Source organism: Mustela nivalis (genome assembly GCF_964662115.1).
Source record: "Mustela nivalis genome assembly, chromosome: 15".
NCBI classification, from domain to species: Eukaryota; Metazoa; Chordata; class Mammalia; order Carnivora; family Mustelidae; genus Mustela; species Mustela nivalis.
In genome coordinates, this window is record NC_139034.1 from 18,599,013 (window position 1) to 18,620,002 (window position 20,990).

Sequence of the window (20,990 nt, forward strand, 5' to 3'; positions counted from 1 at the left end):
ATGGCCTGGAAAAAAAGTGAAGGGAATCTGGTGGAGAGGCAGCACTAAAATTCTCGTCACATTAAGTATGGGCTGTGTGACCTTGGCCGAGTCATTCAGAGGGTCTGGGCTTCAGATCTTATATCAAAAAACTGGACTCTTCTAAACGCCTTGACAAGGTCATTGTGATGCTCAAGTGGAATCCTATGTGAGAAAACCCTATCCTTTCATAAACTGTCATTATTTTAACTACAGGGAGTATGGCAGAACAGACTATTTACAAAAGGTTCTGACTGCACTGATTTCCACCAGTCACCTGATAGAAAATGTTTTTGTGTCTTCTAAAGCCATTTTCCAAGTAACTTTACTCAAATACACAACTGTCTCAGCAAAACCTAGAGCTCCTTCACATGACGGATTGCAGGAGCATCAGTATATGCCTGTGTACTCCAAGGAGACATAACTGGGAAAATGCGGCAATAGCTGGCACAGGAGAAATGAAGGGTAGAGAAGCCTTTTGGGCAGTAGAAAGTAGGAGCCATAAAAATCTTGGCCTTATTTTAACATTTCTCAGAGTATGGGAGAGTCAGTGTGTGATCTTATTGGTAGTGATGGTTCTACTGGGAAATCTTAACTTTAAATTGCCTGCCAATCTCTATTTTGTATGTCCAAGAAGAGCCATTTATCACTTTTATGGCCAAAAGCCCACACTGAGGGAGAAAAAAAAAAAAAAAAACTAATTACTGAGCAGTACATGCCTTCACACTAAATATATAATGAGAGTAATACTCTGATGGCTCTAAAGATGGGTAATAAATGTTTTGATAAAACAAATCTAAGATTGTCCTCAACAGAAAGACAGTCCTCCCTAACCTCCTCTAACTCTCTGTTACACACCTGGGGGCAGGGGCATGTTTCTGACATTTAATGATGTCTGGGATGATAAAATTTTCCCTGTTAGCTCATCTCCAAAGAACAGACCTTTCTTTAGCCAATAATAATAACCCATGTATATATATGAGTTTCACGATTAACAAAGCACTTCATATGGATAAAAATTAGTTTATTGCAGAAAGGAGATCTGGAGGCTCACTTAGACTCAGGGCTGTAATTATGCATATTAGAATCAGGATATCTCTTTGCCCTTTAGATTTATACATTCCTGGAGTCATTGCCTTTGGAATTCACCTTTTCTTCCACTCTTGCTCTAGGAGCAGAGTTGTTTTTCTTACTTACCTTCAGAAAGCCCAGATCATCTGTGAATGAACTCAAAGTTCATTCTTTAATTCAAAGTAGTGACTGATCCTCTTACAACTTCCTGAAACCCAACTCAGTAAATTGTACCCTAGTCCCATAAATTTTCCCTTAATGTGTCTTTTTCCTGGGAATAACTGTCCAAAATTAGGCAAATCTCTTAACTTTCTCTCACTGTTTTTTTAGCGTTTTCTCTGACTTAGGGTCTATAAGATAATTTATTTATTTTCAATAATTTATAAATAAATAAATAGATTGATTATCATTATGTCTTTCTTCCTGGCTTATCACCCAGTACTGCTCTGACCACAAGTGGCCAGTGAGCACCTGGAATGTGGCTACTCAAAATGCATGGATGCTTTAAGTATAAAATACACAATAGATTTTGAGACCTTAGGAACCCCCCCCCACCCAAATCATATCTTCTGGATAATTTTTGTGTATTGATTACATGTCAAAATGGTAACATTCTAGATATATCAGCTTCAATAAAATGTATTATTAAAATTAATTACTTTAATCTGTTCCTTTTACTTTTTTTGTCTAAATCGCTGCTAGAAAATTTAAAATTGCCTATGTGGCTCACATTATACTTCTTCTTCCTTTTTTTTTTTTAAAAAAAGATTTTATTTATTTATTCGACAGACAGATATCAAGTGGCAGAGTAACAGGCAGAGAGAAGCTCTCTCGGTGGGGAAGCAGGCTCCCCGCTGAGCAGAGAGCCCAATGTGGGGCTCGATCCCAGGACCCTGAGACCACAACCTGAACCGAAGGTAGAGACCCAACCCTGAGCCACCCAGGTGCCCCTCACGTTATACTCCTATAGGCAGGACTGACCTGGAGCTTTTAACTTTGCATCCTAGGTCTTTACCTGAGCACTCCCCTCCCTCATCCCACCCACAGTCCAAGTCCAATCTCCTGATCAGTTTTCTTTTTTCACAGGTACTAACGTCTCCTTGAGCTAACAATTCTTTTTGATTACCTCTGTCTTAGCCAAAGAGAGTTTCTCAGACTGCGTATGTTGGGGAATAAGTATGAGTACACACTGCCACTCATAACAAGTATGCTGGCCCTGAGTTATTCCATTAGAGAGAAAAAACATGTTTTTCTTATTCCTAAAGTAATATCTGGAGACAAAACAAAGTAAGCAGAGCAAGGGCAGATATTCAGATATTCCTGCTGGTCTTGGAAAACAGAACTGACTTCCCGGAAAATTACATCCAGTAAGACAGTGTTACATGGAGTGAAACAAATTTAGTCTTGCTATTCAAGGGAGTGCATAAAGGTTCCTCTGAGAGCGTGGAGTTAATAAAAATGGATGGAGAATCCGGTTGTATTTTTCTTGAAGGAAGTTCATAGGCAGTATCAATCCAGCCCAAGGGAGCAATGGGGCTGAATATTTTCCAAATGCTTGACATAAACAGCAAAACTTATTCTCTCTATCGTGGTTTGCCATTATTTTTACACTTCTGATTTTTTTACAGACAAGTCAATCCATGCACAGACACATTTACAACAAACCATCTTTAATCCTGATATATTCAAACTTGACTTACAATGATCAGAATATATAAAGAACCACCTACACTGTATCCATGCCCTCTCCACCTACTGCCCCCTCCTGGCCATGCTTTCTTCCTCTGCCCTCAAGTTCTGCCTGAAACCCATTAAAAAAACACCTAAACCTTTTAGAGAAACAGTGAAAAGGCACCTGTGAGAAAATAGAAAGTATTTAGGGGGCTGGTCTTCTGCCTTCTCCCCCTAGCCCCGCTCCCCTCCCCCAACCCTCGCTGGCCTCTGAAACAGTTTCCTGTGCAGGGCCTGGTTTGTTTTTATTTCACTGTGCTACACTGTCAGAATTACCCAACCCCACCATAGATTCATTTGGGTTAAGCAAGAATCTTTTAAAAATGCAAATATACCTGAGAGTGTTAAAGGGCTTTCAGTAATTTACACATTTGTGTGAATTTATTCAATCAAATTGCCTCTCTGTTCACGGTGATTCGCTGCCCACTCACTGCTTGTCTTCCTCAGCAATAAGGACAAAAATCTAATTTCAAAACAGAGGATTGGAAAGTTGCTTACATGCAGCTACTTCTTAAATTGCCAAGATATTAACGTTATAGCAGCTCAAAAAGTCATGTCAAGTCTTTCAAACTATTTTATTTTGGGGTAGCAAATTCATTGCACCCTTCTGGTACTGGAACTGCCTTTTGGATTTCCTCCAGTAAAACGATGTAAAAGGAGAAAGCTTTGCAGAAACTTCATTTCTACTTCATGGAGTTAAGAGGTGGGGTGGGACACCAGTTTATGGTCCTATGGTCTTAGCTGTGGGAAAGAACACTTCATTTTTGGTTATAGGTCTTTGAGGAGGACAAGGAAGATAGACTATGTAAATTAGGCATCATTGGCCCAGTTCAGTAACTTACCCCAGCCACTCACTCTCCAGGAACTCTTGTGTAAATTGAGAACATGTATTTCAGAACAATGACAATTAGGACCAGAAATTCAGTCACTTCCACACTCCATATATCTTGATAAAGACTTTACTGGGTATTTAAAGTCTTGAGGACCCTACTCTGTTGTTTATGGATCAAATCCATTTATAGCACCTAAACAGATCCTGCCTATGTGTTGGGCCATCCCAGTAATCCTGTTTTCCACAGGTCCCTCAATATTACCGCACATGCCTAACTCAAAAAGCCACAGAAAACATGATCCTTGATGGCCAAAATGTTCTAAATTCCTGTTCCAAGTTCATAACACAGAAAATCAACAGTGGAGAAACCTTGAAAACTTAGGAAATCATTATTTCTCCAAACTTCTTGTAGGAGATGATGTATTAGCAGCATGTCTAAGCCCTACATTCAGGCAATCCAACACAAAAACAGCAATCCTTACAAAACTCTACACAGAGTAGGCACTCAGTAAACATTTGCTGACTGACTTGTTCAATTTGCTTTAAAAATCACTGTGAAATGTCCACCCTGTTTTACGTGCAAATGTATTTCTTTAAACACCATCTCACCATAGGTATCAAATCATTTTCAGCTGCCATCTGGTACATAACTTTGGCACATGCATATGTGCTACACAGGTCCGAGGAGTAGAGAATTTATTTAACAGTTGGTGCTATTATCTGTTCAAGCCATAGAGGAAATGTGTGTAATTGATAAAGGTTATAAAATAAACCAAAATGAAAGCTTTGACTTTTTCAGATACACCCTGCTTAAAATATTTTTTAATAATTCAGAGAAAAAACATGTTTGGTTGCTGGCTGCAGTGATTTCATGGGCAGATACATCTAGTCAGGGCTTCAAGAATGCAGTGGCTACATGTGGTTTGTGACTGCATATTTTCAACCATAGAACTGGGCTGCATGCCTGAAGCAGATGTCGTTTTACACAGTCACGGCTCTGTATGTATTAGCACTGATAAATACTTTCTAAATCTGCAGGCAACAAAAGGAAGGACCTAAACATTCTAGAAGAGTTAGTTATGGCTTAATCATGGAACACAATATAAAGCATAGTGTTTTATTCTCTATAATATTACTTTAAAAAAATAGTGCATCACCTTTATTTTATATGTGCTGGACCACTGTTTACATACAGATAATCCCTGGGAATTACTACCTCAGCCTGGTAGCCAAAGCAACCCTGCTTCCCTGACAGTTGCTGCTAGGAGGAGATGTTCTCACAAATTCTTCTTATCCCTTTGACCACACAAAAAACCTGTGAACTTCCCCACTGTGGATCCCAAGCAGAAACCCATGTGGTAGTTAGGCTGGAAATAACAGCAAGGGAGAAGTAAAAAGAGAAAAGATACCTCCCCCAGCATCATCACTCAAGGCTTCCCCTCTCCCCCATTTCCACAGCTACCTTTTTTCCAGCCTAGATGCAGATCACGTGTGTAATCTCTAGCCCTGTTACATCCCAACTCCTAGCCCCCAGTTGCTTCTTAACTCTTCTTTAGCTCCCAGGAAACTCACTGAACATAAGGTGACCTTCAAAGAGTAGATAAACATTACTTGAGACACACCATTTATCTGTGTCTTTCTCCCTCCAACCCTCATTTAGAAAAAATAAAAATTACTGATAGTAGAATAGTATATGGAGCCCCTTGGCTCATGATCTCTTTCTTATAATTTCCAACAAAAACCTTTAGAAAAACTGTGGAGGGAAGAGTCATACTTGCTGGAACCACTCATTTCTCATTAGTCAAGGAATAAAAGAAATAAGAGTTGAAAGCAAAGAAGGGAACAATGGAAAGAGCAACATGCTGCCCAAATTCTGGAGCTCTCAGAAAAAAAAAAAAAGAAAAGAGAGGTAACCAAAGCTCTGACCTGGGTGGGAGGATTCCAGAAATTCTCCTAGATAGAAAGTCTTTGCCCCTTACAACTTTTCAATTCTTTTCATCCTAGAATCCATTAACTTTTTACGGTGTGAATGTGCATCTGTCTTCCTTTTCATTATTAAAACCCTACCACAGCATTACCCTAAATGTCTGCGTAGTAACTTCTCCCATTATCCCTGAGCAGAAAGGAAACCCTACAACCAAGAATAGCCTGAAACATTTTATGAGTGCCCACTAGGTTCAGTTACTATGCTAAGCACTTAAACGCTACTGAGGTAAGTGATAACCTGGACTTCGAATAGCTTCAAGTCCAATGAAAGGTAAAACAAAAACATATACAGATAATATTAACGTGATAAATGCTAGAAAAACAGGGCCCTTCCTTAGATTGGGTCTTGAGAACCTAGTCAAGAGAATCAGTGTGAAGACGACAGGGAATTCTAAGTTAAAGGAATAATTGATGCAAACACAACAACTGTGAGATGGATCCCAAAGCAGTTTGACATGGACAGAACACTAGATGAAAGGTGGAGGAGACAAGAGAAGAGAGACTGCGGAAGTTGGCATGGCTAAACTATGAGCAGTTTTGTCTAACATGTCCAGAAATTTGATTTTCTACCAAAGAAAATGTGAAGACATTGAAGGATTTTCCAAAGAACAGAGACATGAGATTTAACTTCATAAAAGATCACTCTGTTGCATCTTGGATAATGGATGAGGGGCATTCACCACCAAAGACCAGCTAAAAGGCTGTACTTCAGGTGTGAAATACCTGACTCAGAGCAGTGGCATTAGGGATCCAAAGTGGATGAACTAACACATCATTAGAAGTATCCATGATCTATTAAGAACTTCTCAAACTCAACAGTCAAAAACCCAATAACCCCGTCAAAAAAAATGGGCAAAATACATGAACAGACACTTCTCCAAAAAAGACATACGAATGGCTAACAGACACATGAAAAAATGTTCATCATCACCAGCCATCAGGGAAATACAAATCGAAACCACAATGAGATACCACCTTACACTGGTTAGAATGGCAAAAATTAACAACGCAGGAAACAACAAATGTTGGCAGGGATGTGGAGAAAGGGGAGCCCTCTTACACTGTTGGTGGGAATGCAAGCTGGCATAGCCACTCTGGAAAACAGTATGGAGGTTCCTCAAGATGTTAAGAACAGAGCTACCCTACAACCCAGCAATTGCACCAGTAGGTATCTACTCTAAAGATACAGACACAGTGAAAAGAAGGGGAACGTGCACCCCAATGTCAAAGAAGCAATGGCCACAATAGCCAAACTATGGAAGGAGCCTAGATGTCCTTCAACAGATGAATAAAGAAGATGTGGTACATATACAAAACGGAATATTACTCAACCATCAGAAAGGATGAATACTCGTCATTTGCACTGACATGGATGGAGCTGGAGGGGATTATGTAAAAGTGAAGTGAGCCAAGCAGAGAAAAACAATTATCATATGGTTTCACTCAGATGTGGAATATAAGCAATAGCACGGAGGACCATAGGGGAAGGGAGAGAAATCCAAAGGGAATCATAATCAGAGAGGGAGATGAACCATGAGAGACTATGGACCCCCAGAAAAAATCTGGGGGTTACAGAGGGGAGGAGAGTGGGGGGAGGGGCTAGCAGGGTGATGGGTATTGAGGAGGGCACATGCAGCGATGAGCACTGGGTGTTACACTTAACTGAATCACTGAATACTACATCAAAAACTAATTATGTACTATACAATGACTAACTGAACATAATAATAATAATAATAATAATAATAAAGAAACGTAGACTAGAATGTCACTTGGTAACAGTGACTGCGAGTTTAAGAGAGAAGAATGAAACTTGGGTGACATTAGGTTTTTGGCCTGAATCTTTAGCTGACCGAAAGTGCCTTTCACTAACACAGGAGAAAATGGTGAATTTCAAGACTGATCCTGAGTTTGGGGTGCATTAGAGATGCTAAGACAGCCAAGCTGGCATAAGGGTCAGGTTCAGGAGGAAGATGGGGATGCAGATACAGGTTACAGAGAACAGATCCTGTGCAGCCAGCCAATCCACCCCCCACTGATTTCTTCCCTGCCCATAATGTAACTCCTGCCCCTTCCACCTACTCACATGTCTGGGAAGTAAACATAAATCAAAATCTGTTCATGAGTCACTGGCTTCAGAAATGTGCCCAACTTGCTCTCTGAAGTTGAGAACAAACCAAGAATAGCCCAGATATTCAACTGGTAACTGTTCAACCTTGGCTTTCTCTTAAATACCCTTTTTAGCCTTGGCAAGCTGATTGTCCGAATTTATGGCTTGGCCCCTAGACTTTTGTTGTTTCTGTCAACCCAGCCTGGAACATCCCCTTAGCAAAGCAGCAAGCTGTGCTAGCCCAAGGGATTTTTTTTTTTTTTAAGAAAAATTAGGACTGAAACATTCTCTTTGGTTGGCATTCACTGTCTCAAGGACTCATAAGTTAGTGTCAGAAAATACCTTTCTGCTAATTAGAAAAGGTGGGCCTTGTGTAGGACATAGCATCTGTATGTGCAGCTCTGATCTGGCTTCAGACCGAGCTGTTTGGCTCTTCGGTAAGAATGTCTATGCCCAGTGTAAGTCCTGAGCCATTCTTGTGTCTCACTTACACTGCAGCTACCATCGGCTGCTCTTCTGTTTCATTTTAGCCCTAGGCAAGTAACACCTGTCAGTAACAGACATGAATCGTCCTACCAAGGTAGAAGCCCATACTTCCAACTTGAGTCCACCTCTAAAAGTATACAGAAGTTCTGACAAGCAATCAAGGGTTAACACCTTCATCCTCTACCCTTTGAATAGCACTAGCCCTGTGGGAAACCTGCCATGACTGGGAGAGGTCTTGCCCTCAGTATCTGGCAGCCAGGACCACGTTCAAAACTCAGCACTGATACCTCAGTCATGTTCCACAGGGCAGTGAACTTTATACATCCAGTACTCTATGGCTGAAACTGAGTTTGGCAACCTAGCCTAAGAAAATGATAATAAATCAGATGAACGCATATACATTAGGCTGTCACAAACCTGTGTGGAAGGATTTGTCTCCTCTTTTAAAGAAATTAGGCATTGGCGAACTTTCTATCTTATGAAGCCTCTGACTTCATGACATATTCAGAGGAAAGAGAAGTAAGCTGTGTTTTAGAAAGTATTCCCTAGAATAGGGAACAACAAGGGAAGTTTATAAAATATACTGTCCATCCACCTCAAGATTCAGATGTAACAGCAAAAGCAGTTCTGCCAAGCTGCCTCCTGCTTGCATACTCCATGTATAAGTAAACATATTAGAAGGAATGCCCATAGACATATTGGTGGGGAAAACAGATAACAGAAAAAGATTTTCAGAGGCTATAAAGATCCCTGTTTTAACATCTGAGGCTATGTAGGCCTCTTCACACTCTGTGTCAGTGAGAATTAACTGAGGACTCAGATTATAATCTTGTTAAAAATGGGCCCCCAAATAAAATACTTCCTAACTTTTATTTAAGAATTTATAAAGTCACCCTATCCTGAATGGGCTACTTTGGAAATAAATTACCTGCCCCAGGATAATTAAGAGCTTACTGTAAAAACAAAGTAACGAGAATGAAAAAAAAAATTAGAAAATCAGCTAAAAGAGGTCCCCACATACCTCTTCAATAAATTACATTCCTTTAAACGGCAATAGGCAATGGAATATAGCATCACATGAAAAATAATGGCTTTCCCCTTTTTAACTTTCATTGTTAATCTTAAAAAAAAAGTCAATCAATTTGTAATGAATGTATTCTTCTTGGGCTGAGGAAGGTTCTGAGGAACCTTACATAAAAGTTCAACACTAAGTATCAGTCATTCTTCACCAAAAAAGAAACAAAATCTGGATCACAGTAAATATAATTAAGATGTACTCTATTTTTTTTTCCCCTTTTCGTTAGAAAATAAACCTTACTTTTTAGAGCAGTTTTACATTCACAAGAAAACTGACTAGAGGGTACAGAGATTTCCATGTATCCTTGCCCCCACACATGCACAGCCTCCCCCACTGCCAACTTTCCTGACCAGAGTGTTACCTTTGTTCCAGGTGAACCAACACTGACAAATCATTATCACCCAAAGTCCCTAGCTTACCTTCAGGTTCACCGGTAGCATAAATTTTGTGGATTTTGACAAATATCTAATGACAGGTATCTACCACTGTAGTATCATAGATAATAGTTTCATTGTCCTAAAAATCCTCTGGGCTCCACCTATTCATCCTTCTCTCTCCACCAACCCCCGCAACCGCTGATCTTTTTACTGTCTCCATAGTTTTGTCTTTTCCAGAAAGTCATATAGCTGGAATCATATAGAAGGTAGACTTTTCAGATTGGTTTCTTTCACTTAGTAATATTCATCTTTTTTCTTTTTTTTTAAAGATCTTTATTTATTTATTTATTAGAGAGAGATCACAAGTAGGCAGAGAGAGAGAGAGAGAGAAGCAGGCTTCCCGCTGAGCAGAGAGCCCGATGCGGGACTTGATTCCAGGACCCTGAGATCATGACCCAAGCTGAAGGCAGTGGCTTAATCCACTGAATCATCCAGGTGCCCCTCATCTTTTTATCTTAAAGGCGTTATGAAAATTCCCCAAAGCCATGTATGTTGGTATAGCAAAGTGAGAAAGAGTATGAAGGCTCACACTCAAGTACTAATTTTGCCACTTTGGGCAAGTGACTTAATAGGCCTTGATTTTCTCATCTGTAAAATCAGGATAACATTAATACCTATCCCACCAACTTCATGATGTTGTTGTGAAGGTCTGGTTTCTCTTCTTAAAAAATGAAGGAGTGCCTGGATGGTGTAGTTGGTTTGAGTGTCCAGCACTTGGTTTTGGCTCAGGTCTGATATTGGGGTCATGAGACAGAGCCATGGGGCTCCATGCTCAGCATGGAGTCTGCTTGGGTTTCTCTCCCTCTTCCCCTCCACACTCCCCAGCCCCCATTGTGTGTGTGTGTGTGTGTGTGTGTGCCTATATTGTAGAGCTATATGAATTAAATAGGTAACGTGTGTAAAGAGCTTAGTACCATGTCTGGAACATATTGCATATTTAATAATGGTACTGCCATGTTATTTTTATTTTAATGCATGTTAAATACTTTTTATTTGACCCTTTAAAACTATTCTTTGCTTTTTACCATCTTGCCTTGTGGGGCACAATTGCTAAATTGAGTATACCTCCTTCTGGATTTCCCGATGAGGTCAACCATGGAAGGTCCCAGAGGAGGTTAGAAATTGGGAGAGAGAGAGAGATAGGTTTTTATTCCCTGCACCTTTTCCTGTCATACTTAGTTTGATTGTGGCTGTATTCCCCCAAAAAGGACAGAAAATCTTGTGGGTCAACCATCTTAGAGATGGCTTCCCTTAATTGTGACCATCCCTATATAAGTAATCTCCTAAATTATTCCTTGAGGTATTTAGGAAGTTTCTGCTGTTTCCTGTCGGGAAGACACATAATATTTGCCCTTCATATTCGTTGGCACAATTATTATTGTTTTTTTTAACACTGTAAAGTAGCCAAGGCATCGTAAAATCAAGAACCATATGCAGCTGTACAAAATCTTGCAAGTTATTACTGACATCCCTCTATATACAACACTGGTAAGAATTTATGAAAATATATTTTCAGATTCAATTTAAAAAGTGGAAAAAATTACAGAGATTTGGGAAAAAGTTAAAAAAGTTGTAAAATATCTATAAGAAAGGCTGGTCAATTTTTCCTCATTAAAAATATACCAAAAAAATACAACAACAAAAAATTGCTAGGTATTATTTAGCTTTACAGCACAAAGACAATTATTTAAAGTGCAGTTACTGTTTGTAGCTGATGTTTCACAGATGTGTCCCACAGTGTGATACCTCATTTCTGATACCTCCTTTCTGGAACCGTGGTGGGATATGGACCAACCCAACAGGGGAGACTTTTATAATAATAGTTCAAGGAGATTTTCAATTGCAGCAAGAGTTTTCACTAATAATGAAAGAATTAATTGAAGTGCTTATAATCCTCTGTTATGGCTCTACCTTTGAAAATGAACTACCCATCTTGCCTTAACAAAATTACTGCCTGCATTTTTCCCCTTTTTTATAAATACTAACTATATTATATATATATATATATATATATATATATATATATATATATATTACAAATCGTGTCATAATGAAAAACAGGTCAACCTTAATCTAAGTTTAAAACAAAAAACTAATAGAGAACGTGCGAACATGGTGCTGACTTTACTGCATGGGACATGACACTCCACCCAGAATATTCTGCAATAAAGCTACTTACCTTGGGTTTTGGTCGAGCTCCCGTTGACATCTGGTTTGGAACACCATCAAGATTCTGGATGTTTCCAGTTTTATTTCTACAAATTCCTTTCTTCTGACGATTTTTTTTTAAAGCTTAGTCTTCAGATTTATTGAATTCTGTAGAAAGAGATTTTAAGCGGGTTATTTTTCACATACAAAGAATTATTCATAGGCAGTAATTTATCTAAATTAGTCAATAAAATATATGTTTTGAAGATTAGCATAAACTGTGAGAATATTGCCCTATATTAATAAATTGTCCAAAGACATTTATGATTAGGCTCAGTGTGATCAGACTTGTTAAGCCTAAGAACTTTTTGTAAATGTTAATTTATAAATTAAAATTAGTTTGATCTACCAAGGTAAAATATAGTACTATGTTGGCATATCATAAAACTTTCTAAAATTCAAAACCAAAGGTGTTTTAAAAATGGAAATAATAAGATGTGGCTCATACAGAGTCACATTATTCTTTAAGGCTTTAAGATCTCAGTTAATATATTTTGTTAAGTAAGGAACAAATTATAAATTTATATTTCTGAGTGTTAGCTATAGAATTAAAATTACTGAAAATATATTAGCATACTTTATAGATATAAAGTCCTTTTCTAAAATGTTGGATAAATCCTCATTGATTGGAGTAATTAAGTTTGTCTTGATTAATTCTTCCCACTGCTTGGAAACCTTCCACATCTCTCTATGTCCAAGTTCCTTATACAAGTTACCTAGCAGCCTCTAGTGCAAAGTTCTATCCTAGTCTGTACTTGTTCCTTCTGGAACAAGTATTAAGTTCTACAGAAATAGGGAAGGTTAAAAGTATGAATTTTTCATTTAACTAAAATTTTACTCATTGAGTAAAAATTACTCATCATGGGGGAGGGATGAACAAAAGATCTAGAATAAACAAACCTCACTGAATTATATATGAATGTAGCACTGCCAAATACTAACTATATATCCTTGGACTTGATTTCCTCAAATACTAATTTGTTCACCTGTAAAGCAATATTTTCTGACATTTATTGAACACTTCATTGTGCCTGGCATATTTGACCAATGGAATATAAGTCCAAAGAATCCGGCCAAGTCTGAGTGGAATCATTAAATGTGCTGTTTGGAAATTACATTTTTCTTACTCTTGATGCTTGCAGCAACTCTCCTGTGGTGAAAAGGATTGACTATGATGATGAGAATAATAGTGATATGGTGATGATAATGGTAGGTAGCATATGTTTGACAGGCACTGTTACATGTTTCATATTCTTGTCTTTTAAACACAATCACCTGATATTTTTCTTTACACTGGAAGCTTACCAACTCAAAAATGTGTCCTAGAAGGGTTTGAGGATATAGAAGAGTTTGTAAACACTTCTGCCCTCAACAAAAGGCCATGAGGAAGCTAATGGGGCCATTACTTACTTCAAGTATACACGGACTTTTAAAGGTATGACTTATTAAATTAAAAAAAAAAAAAGGCAGCAACAAGTAAGACTACAATGAACTGGCAGCAAGTGGGGCTGACAATGCAGTGAGCCAGCACTGGGCGGACCAATGAGGGCTACACCCTTCTGATTCCTGCTAACGTCGATCTCTGCCACTAATGTAGACAACTTGACAGGTGCGTAGAGGAACAACTCCCTGTGGGCTCATCTGTAAAATGAGGATGGCACTGGCACCTATTTCATCAGGCTTCAGTGTATTGCATGAAAGCCCTTTGAGTACTGCTGCTGTTGCTGTTGTTACAACTCAGCAGGTGGGGCAGTCCTCTCCTTTAGGACGTTAGGGACTGTATCTTATCCAGGAAAAAAAATGACATTCGCTGACAGAATGTTAAATACAAGCTCCTGTGTATGATACTTTCACATATATTACTTCACTTTCTTCTCCCCAGCCATTCTGTGAGGTGAGTCTTTTTGTTTTTATTTTATAAAACAATTACTAGGGGCACCTGAGTGGCTCAGTCCTTAAGCATCTGCTTTTGGCTCAGGTCATGATCCCAGAGTTCTGGTATTGAGCCCTGCATTGGGCTCCTGCCTCTTTCTCTCTCTCTGTGTCAAATAAATAACATCTTAAAAACAAACAAACAAACAAAAAACAATTACTAAAGAGAATGATTTCTTGACTAGGCTCACATGGCAAATGACAGCATTTAGCTCTCTTGATTCTCCTCAGTGATTTCCCTACTCTCCCAGATTTCTCTTTGTATCCTTGCAGCCCCATCTCCACGTCCTCTTCAGTCTAACTACCATCATAGGCCTTTGCTCATCTGGCTAACAGGCTTGGGCTCCACTTAGCCCTGTAGATGATGGATACCTGTAGAGATCAGGAAATGAGCCTGAAACTGTAGGAAGGAATTGACCAAAAGAACTCTGCAGCTTTCTAAAACTCCCATGGTAAAGGTAGGGCCACTTTTAGCACTTTCTGAGTGCATGCTAAGGTACTTGATATTTTTGAAGCTGTTATAAGTAATATCTTTTTGTTAAATTATGTTTTCTATGTTCTGTAATTGGTACATAAAAATTCAGTTGATTTTTATTAATTGATGTTGTACCCATAAATATATGTAAGGTTTTTAATTAATGTTATGTACTTGGGGGTGTTGTCTTTGTATTGTTGTATCTGGGACTAATAATACTTTTGCTTCCTTTCTATTCCTTGTACTTTTCTCCCTTTCATTTTCCTAAATACTAGGCTAGGACCTCTAAACAATGTTGATTAGAGATGGTAAAAGATATCATGATCTTACTTCTGATTTTAAGGAGAATGCTTCTGAAACTTCTTCATTTAAAGTGTGACTCTAACTGTATTGGTTTTTTTTTGTGTTAATCAGGCAGTTCCTTTCTTTTGATCAAAAATTTTTGTATGAAAAGATGTTGAATTTTACTGAATGCATTTCCTTCATTTACTAAGATAATCAAATTTTTCTTCTTTAATCTCCTAAATTATAAATCATATTACTCCTATATTAAGCCAACCATGCATTCCTGTATTATATCATCCAAGTGACTTTCAAGTCTTTAAAGATTATTTATCATAATGAATCTTGGAATTCGTCAAATTCCCTTTAGATAACTGGACATATCAATCAACTATATTAATATATTTATAATATTTTTTAAGATTTTATGTATTTATTTGACAGACAGAGAGCACAAGCAGAGGGAGTGGCAGACAGAGGGAGGAGAAGCAGGCTCTCCATGGAGCAGGGAGCATGATGTGGGGCTTGATCCTAGGACCCTGGGATCATGACCCAAGCCAAAGGCAGATGTTTAACTAACTGAGCCACCCCAGGGGCACTAATATTTACAATTATTAAACCATCCTTACATGCATGACATCAACTATGTTTGGTTGTGAGAAGCAATTCCTTTTAATCTTACTCAGTTTGGTTAGCTGTTGTTTTCTTTAGCATTTTTACTTTCAAATTCATTTTTGTCCTGTGTCAAGTTTTTGTATCAAGATGTTAGTTTCATAAAATAAACATGGAAGCTACATGTCTTTATAAATGAGATTCAGAAAATTTATATTCCATGAGAATTATCCATTCTTTGAAAATTTCAAAGGACTCACAGGCCCTTAGAGGTAGGTACTTTTTTTTGAGAACTTGTTTCATTTATTCCATTGGTTTTGGTCTATTCTGGTATGTAACTCCTGAATGAATTTTGACAATATATATTTTTATGTAGTGTTATCTGTTACAAAGTCTTTCAAATTTATTAGTAGACCTATGTATACTCTTATACTTTTAAAATAATATTGTATCTGATACTATAGCCTTCTTGTTCCTAATTTTATTTCTATCACCTAGTGGAAAGAGCCTAGGATTTAGGTTAGACAGACTCAACAATAAGGCAGAAAAGTCAATTCATTTGTTAGATCTCAGCTTAATCACCACCACCTCTGGGAAACCTTGAATCACTCCTGAGAGAGGTTTCTGTGGATTTCTGTACTTCCTCTGTCAAAACATTTGTTTCACAGTACTGTCATTGTTTGTTTAATGGGCACCTTCAAAGTTAAACTGTAAGCTCTGTTAGAGTAAGGACAAGGTAGGTCTAATTTACTACAAAGCACCTAGCACAGTGTCTGAAACAGAATGAACACTCAGTAAATCTTCATTTGAATGAACAAGTAATTGTTTCCATGTTTTATTTACTCTGCCTGTGTCTTCCATAAGACCACAAGTTTTATTTGACTTTTAAAGCTAACATACCAAAAGAGCAGAAGAGTGATTAAAAATGCCAGCGTTGGAGCTAGACTGCAGGGTTCAAAGCTGGGCTCTGCCATTCACTAGCTATGTGTTTATGAAAAAATTACTTCACTTCTCTGGACTTCAGCTGCTTCTCTGTAAAATTAGAAATAATAATGCTGGGCAGTAGGGACTTTGTATATGTAAAACACTTAAAACACGGTCTGGTACACAGTAAGTGATGAATTAATGATAGCTATTATTATGTTAGTACATGACAAGTAAATGAATGGATAAAAGAATAATGAACCTGTGAAAACAGAAAAAATAGTGATAATATTTGCTCTGCTCTGGGTGTGCTGAAGATCAAGTGACAGGATTTTAAATAATGAAAACCATTTGAAATATTTTATTAGGACCATCACAAATGGGAAGCCCAAGTGGCCCCAAGAAAGGAGAACTGTTTCCTTCTTTGGAAAAAAATAAATTACAAGGTCAGAGAAATATTTAACAAGGCTTTGTTCCGATTTGGAGCAAAGAAGTTGGAATTTTTCTCAAATTAGAATTTTTCTTTTATATCTCAGTCTCTACAATACAACTAAGTTATTTCAACAGTTTAATTTAATGTTTTTATAACTATGAAATACCTGAATAAAAATTTTTCTTCAGACATGATAGCTCTTTTGGAAGTAACTTCTGATTTTCCAAATATGTTTTTCCCTAGATCTTTCTATCTATTACTTACTTTTCAGAGTTCATACATTATTCAAATAATGCCTTTTCATTTATTTTTCTCCTGGAAAAAGAAATTTTAAAATGCTATCCTTATAGTCATTCTCAAAGGTTGCCATGTATAAATATTAGCCCTAGAGTATTAGACTTCACTGATGTAATAATGATTGAACATTTTTCCCTATCTACAATTGTGTCATGATATAGAATTGCAAGAAACCAATAAGGAAATTCCCTTCATAATGTGGGCCAAAATCTCATATAAAGAGAGCTAAGAAAAAATTCCTAAAATATTTACAGTTACGCAAATACACCAAAAATTAAAGTGGTCTGCTATTGTTGACTGTCCAAACCTAGACAGATAAAGAGAAAATTATGTGACTCATTTTACTCTTTTCAGAAGAAAAGAAATAAAAAATGGGAATACAGACAGATAAATAATCCTTTTCTTCAAAAAATTCTAGGACATTTCTAAAATATAATATACAATATCCTAATATTTATATTATTACTTAAAAGAGCAGCATGCACTTCTTTAATGACATTCTTTAATTTCCTCATTTGCAAGAGGAAACTTACTAATTAACTGATTTGGAAGTTGAAGACCATTACATTTAATTTTTAGAGGAAAGAACATTTATAAGAAACATCTATATTTTAAAACACTTAAAATACTGACTTAATATCCAGTTGCAAGAGTAGGCATAAATAATGTAACTTCAGTTTTTGATCCCGAATATAAATGAAGTGGGCCAAAGGTTAAAACTATGCATAGACTCAGTCACCTTTGCCATTTATTTTTCAAGTAGTAGATGTGTTCTGTATATCAAAAGAGAAGCTTGTGTAATTTACCCTCAGGGAACATTAAAAACACAAAGAAGATATTAAAAATTTTCCTGAGCTGAGCTAAAATAGTTTTTATTGGATTCATTTTTTACAATGTTTCTAATCTATTCTTTCTATAACTGGGACTAATTTACTTATCCTGCTAAATTAGACTAAAAAAGACATACTTGATTCCAGATCCATCTGAGAGAGGCCTTCCAGTTTTCTGTATTCCTACTATTAGACACAAGATTCACAGGAATGATAACTACTATTTATTTAGTGCTTTATACTGAGTGTAGCAATAGCAGCTTGCTGCCTAAATTCAGGTTCTGCTTTTTCTGCTTACTGCAGTGTGACCTGAGCAAGTTACTTAAGTTCTCAGTGTCTCTGCTATCTCATGAAATTAAAATAGTGTTATTAATAGGACCTATTAATATGATTTTATTTATTACTTCCCTTTTCATTTTTTGGCCCACATTTTATCAAGATGTTGTTAGGAATTCAAGAAACCAGAGTTCTAACTGTATTATATATAGCCTCTGTGAGAGCTATGACTGCACCCTTGCTGATGGATCAAGTACCACAAAAAAGTCAGTGGAGAACCAACACCTACAGTCTATGGAAAAGGGCCATGCTGACTGAAGAACCCAAATGTCTCTTTCAAATCCTTCACTGGGATCCACTGAAGATGGTTACAGAAGTGACAAAACAAAGCTTAAGATGTGAGAACACAGAAGACGCATGACAACATACATAGTGACACAAAGTGACATAGTGACACATAGGATGAGCTTCAGCAGGCTTGTGGCTTTGTCATTTATAGATAGTTGATTGCAGTATCTACATTTTAGCCCTGCATCCACTGGCTTCCTTAGGCAAAGTATCTTTGGAGCTACTCAATTCCTGTCTCCATTCATTCATTCATTCATTCACTCCTATGCAAAGCACTGGGCAAGCACTGGGAAAACAAAAGTAAATATGTTTCCTTGAAGAGCTCCAGTCTAGGGAGAAAAAGACATGTAGACTGATAATATTACAACGATTTAAACCGAAGTATGTGTAGAATGACATGGGAACACAGACAAAACAGCAAATAATTTTGCCTGGGGAAAAGGAAGAGTTCATAGAGAAAATAACCTTTAAACTGCGTTTTGAAGGAAGAATAGTACTATTGCAGGGCAGAGAATCACAAAGACATGAAAGCATAAGAAATACCAAATGTTCAAAGAATAGTGAGGATTTTTGTCTGACTCCATCTGACTGGACCTAGCAGATAATAGCAACACAAGATGTGTGTTAGTGAAATGGGGGTCCCCAAATAAGAAACCACATATTAAGGAGTCTTTATGTTTACTGTAGGTAATGGGGATGCTGTGGATTTCTTGTTGTATTTTACAACTGAGAAAGTTAAACAATACAGGGAGATTATATAAATATCAAGGAATTTAAACATGCCTCAGTATCTCAACATTTCTCATGTGAATTCAACTCTCCCTTGCCTCTGCTCCCTCCCTTTTTTGCAGATGCTTTTTCAAAACAATGTTTTTATTGTCAACTAGAAATGCAGAAAAGCACATAAACAAATGCATAGCTTAATGAATTACTCAACTGTGAAGAACCTTCTAATCACCATCTGGTCAATGGGTAAAACTTTGCCAGAACTCTGTCCTAGTCCCCCAACAAAATCCCCCAATATATTCCATACCAATTTCAATCTAGTTCTTCCTCCCAAAAGGAACTGTTATGGACTTCTATAGAAATTATTTCCTTGCATTTTTCCTAGTTTTATCAGTCAAATGTATCTAGATGCTAAGTTTAGTCCAGACTCTATACGAATTTTTTTGATATCTTTTAATTCTCTTAATCTATAACTTATTTCTGTTACTGTTTACCTGTTGAAAAACCCAAGTTTTTTCTACACATCATAGTTTTCCACAGTCTAGAATTTGCAAATTGCATATTCAGTACTGCATTTCAACTTGTTCCTGTCTTCTGTTTTTCTGAAAATCAGTATTTTCAGAAAATACTGATGAAATACTGTGAATCCGATTTGGGTTCCATGACTCTTGGTAGTACTGAGAGCTTCCATCAAGAAGTATATATCTGATTTTCTTTTTTATATTAGCAGCCATTGATGCTAACTACCTACATTTGTGAATTTATTGAGGGTTGTAGTATGATTACATTTTAATTCTTTTTTCATTTATAAGTTGGAATATAGAGATGTTTCCCTCATTTACTATTTGGTTACTCAGTGTCACAGTTCATAAAGGAAAGCAGGATAAATGTTTAAGTCTTTACTTCATTATTAGTTTTCAAGATAATAAACTGGTTTCTTATTATCCTCTGAAAGTGATCATTTTTTTAAATGCCATTATGAACACATGGATTTAAACATATTTGATGAGTTTCAAACCACTGTAATTATTCCCATGATTGAAATTTACATTGTTCAACCTTTGGCCAATAGGAACCTTTTCAAGTAGTATTTGATAGCTTCCTAGCCATGAAATGTCAAACTATTTTAGGTTTATCTTGTACATTTCATCCCCAAAATCTAGAATTAGAAACTTTTCAAGAAGCTCTGATTTCTTTTAATGAGAAATTGTATTCCAAGAATACATCTACACAACAAGGATACAATACTCATTACTACTGGGTTGGTGATTAGTTTCTAGTTGCTTTCCACAAGGAAAGAGAGAAATACTTCATGAGTTCATATTGATACTTACAATTCAAATTTAGGATTATAGTACTTTTATTTAATCTCTCAGTTATTACATTTGTTTCCCCTTCCTTCTACACTGAGAACATTGATTCCCAAGGACACAGGCTATGATAGAATAGAAAATCCCATAATCACTCATTTGTTTTAAACTCATATTAAATGTAGAATAGTCTCAAATTAACAATATTAATACTACTACCACAAGAGTACTAAAAACACTTAAATTTTTTTTTGCATATGCTCTCCCCAATTTTTTATTCCTTCCTACATTTTTAGCTATTATGTACTATACTCTCATTCTCTTAGCCTTCATTTGGTCTTAGTCCTACTAAGAACTCCATATTCAATGCCCATCATTCCTTCTGATGAAAACTCTCAGGTCATTAGGTTACCTGAAGCTCAATCTCTAATAGATTCTTCAGAAAGAGCTGAAGACTCCTGGCACTCTTTTCACTTGAAAGTCAATTTCACTGAATACAAAATGCTTGGCTCATGTCTTCTTTCCTTCAGAATCTAAAGGAAAGAAATGAGAGAATTTTGTTTTATTTGAACAGAGCTGCTCTTGAAA

The 20,990-nt window shown here is 37.0% G+C and overlaps 1 protein-coding gene across 6 annotated transcripts in view; it reads right to left on the minus strand.

Annotated features, from left to right (window-relative positions):
* Nucleotides 1-20,990, minus strand: part of STARD13 (StAR related lipid transfer domain containing 13) — a 523,725-nt gene that overhangs the window by 361,170 nt on the left and 141,565 nt on the right. For all 6 annotated transcript variants that reach the window (XM_082700364.1, XM_082700373.1, XM_082700362.1 and 3 more), the window contains exons 2-3: nucleotides 20,815-20,935; nucleotides 11,929-12,065 (exon numbers count right to left, since the gene is read on the minus strand). In XM_082700364.1, the coding sequence (XP_082556490.1) occupies nucleotides 11,929-11,958 (30 nt within the window). In that variant the 5' untranslated portion in view covers nucleotides 11,959-12,065; nucleotides 20,815-20,935. The remainder of the gene's footprint in view (nucleotides 1-11,928; nucleotides 12,066-20,814; nucleotides 20,936-20,990) is intronic.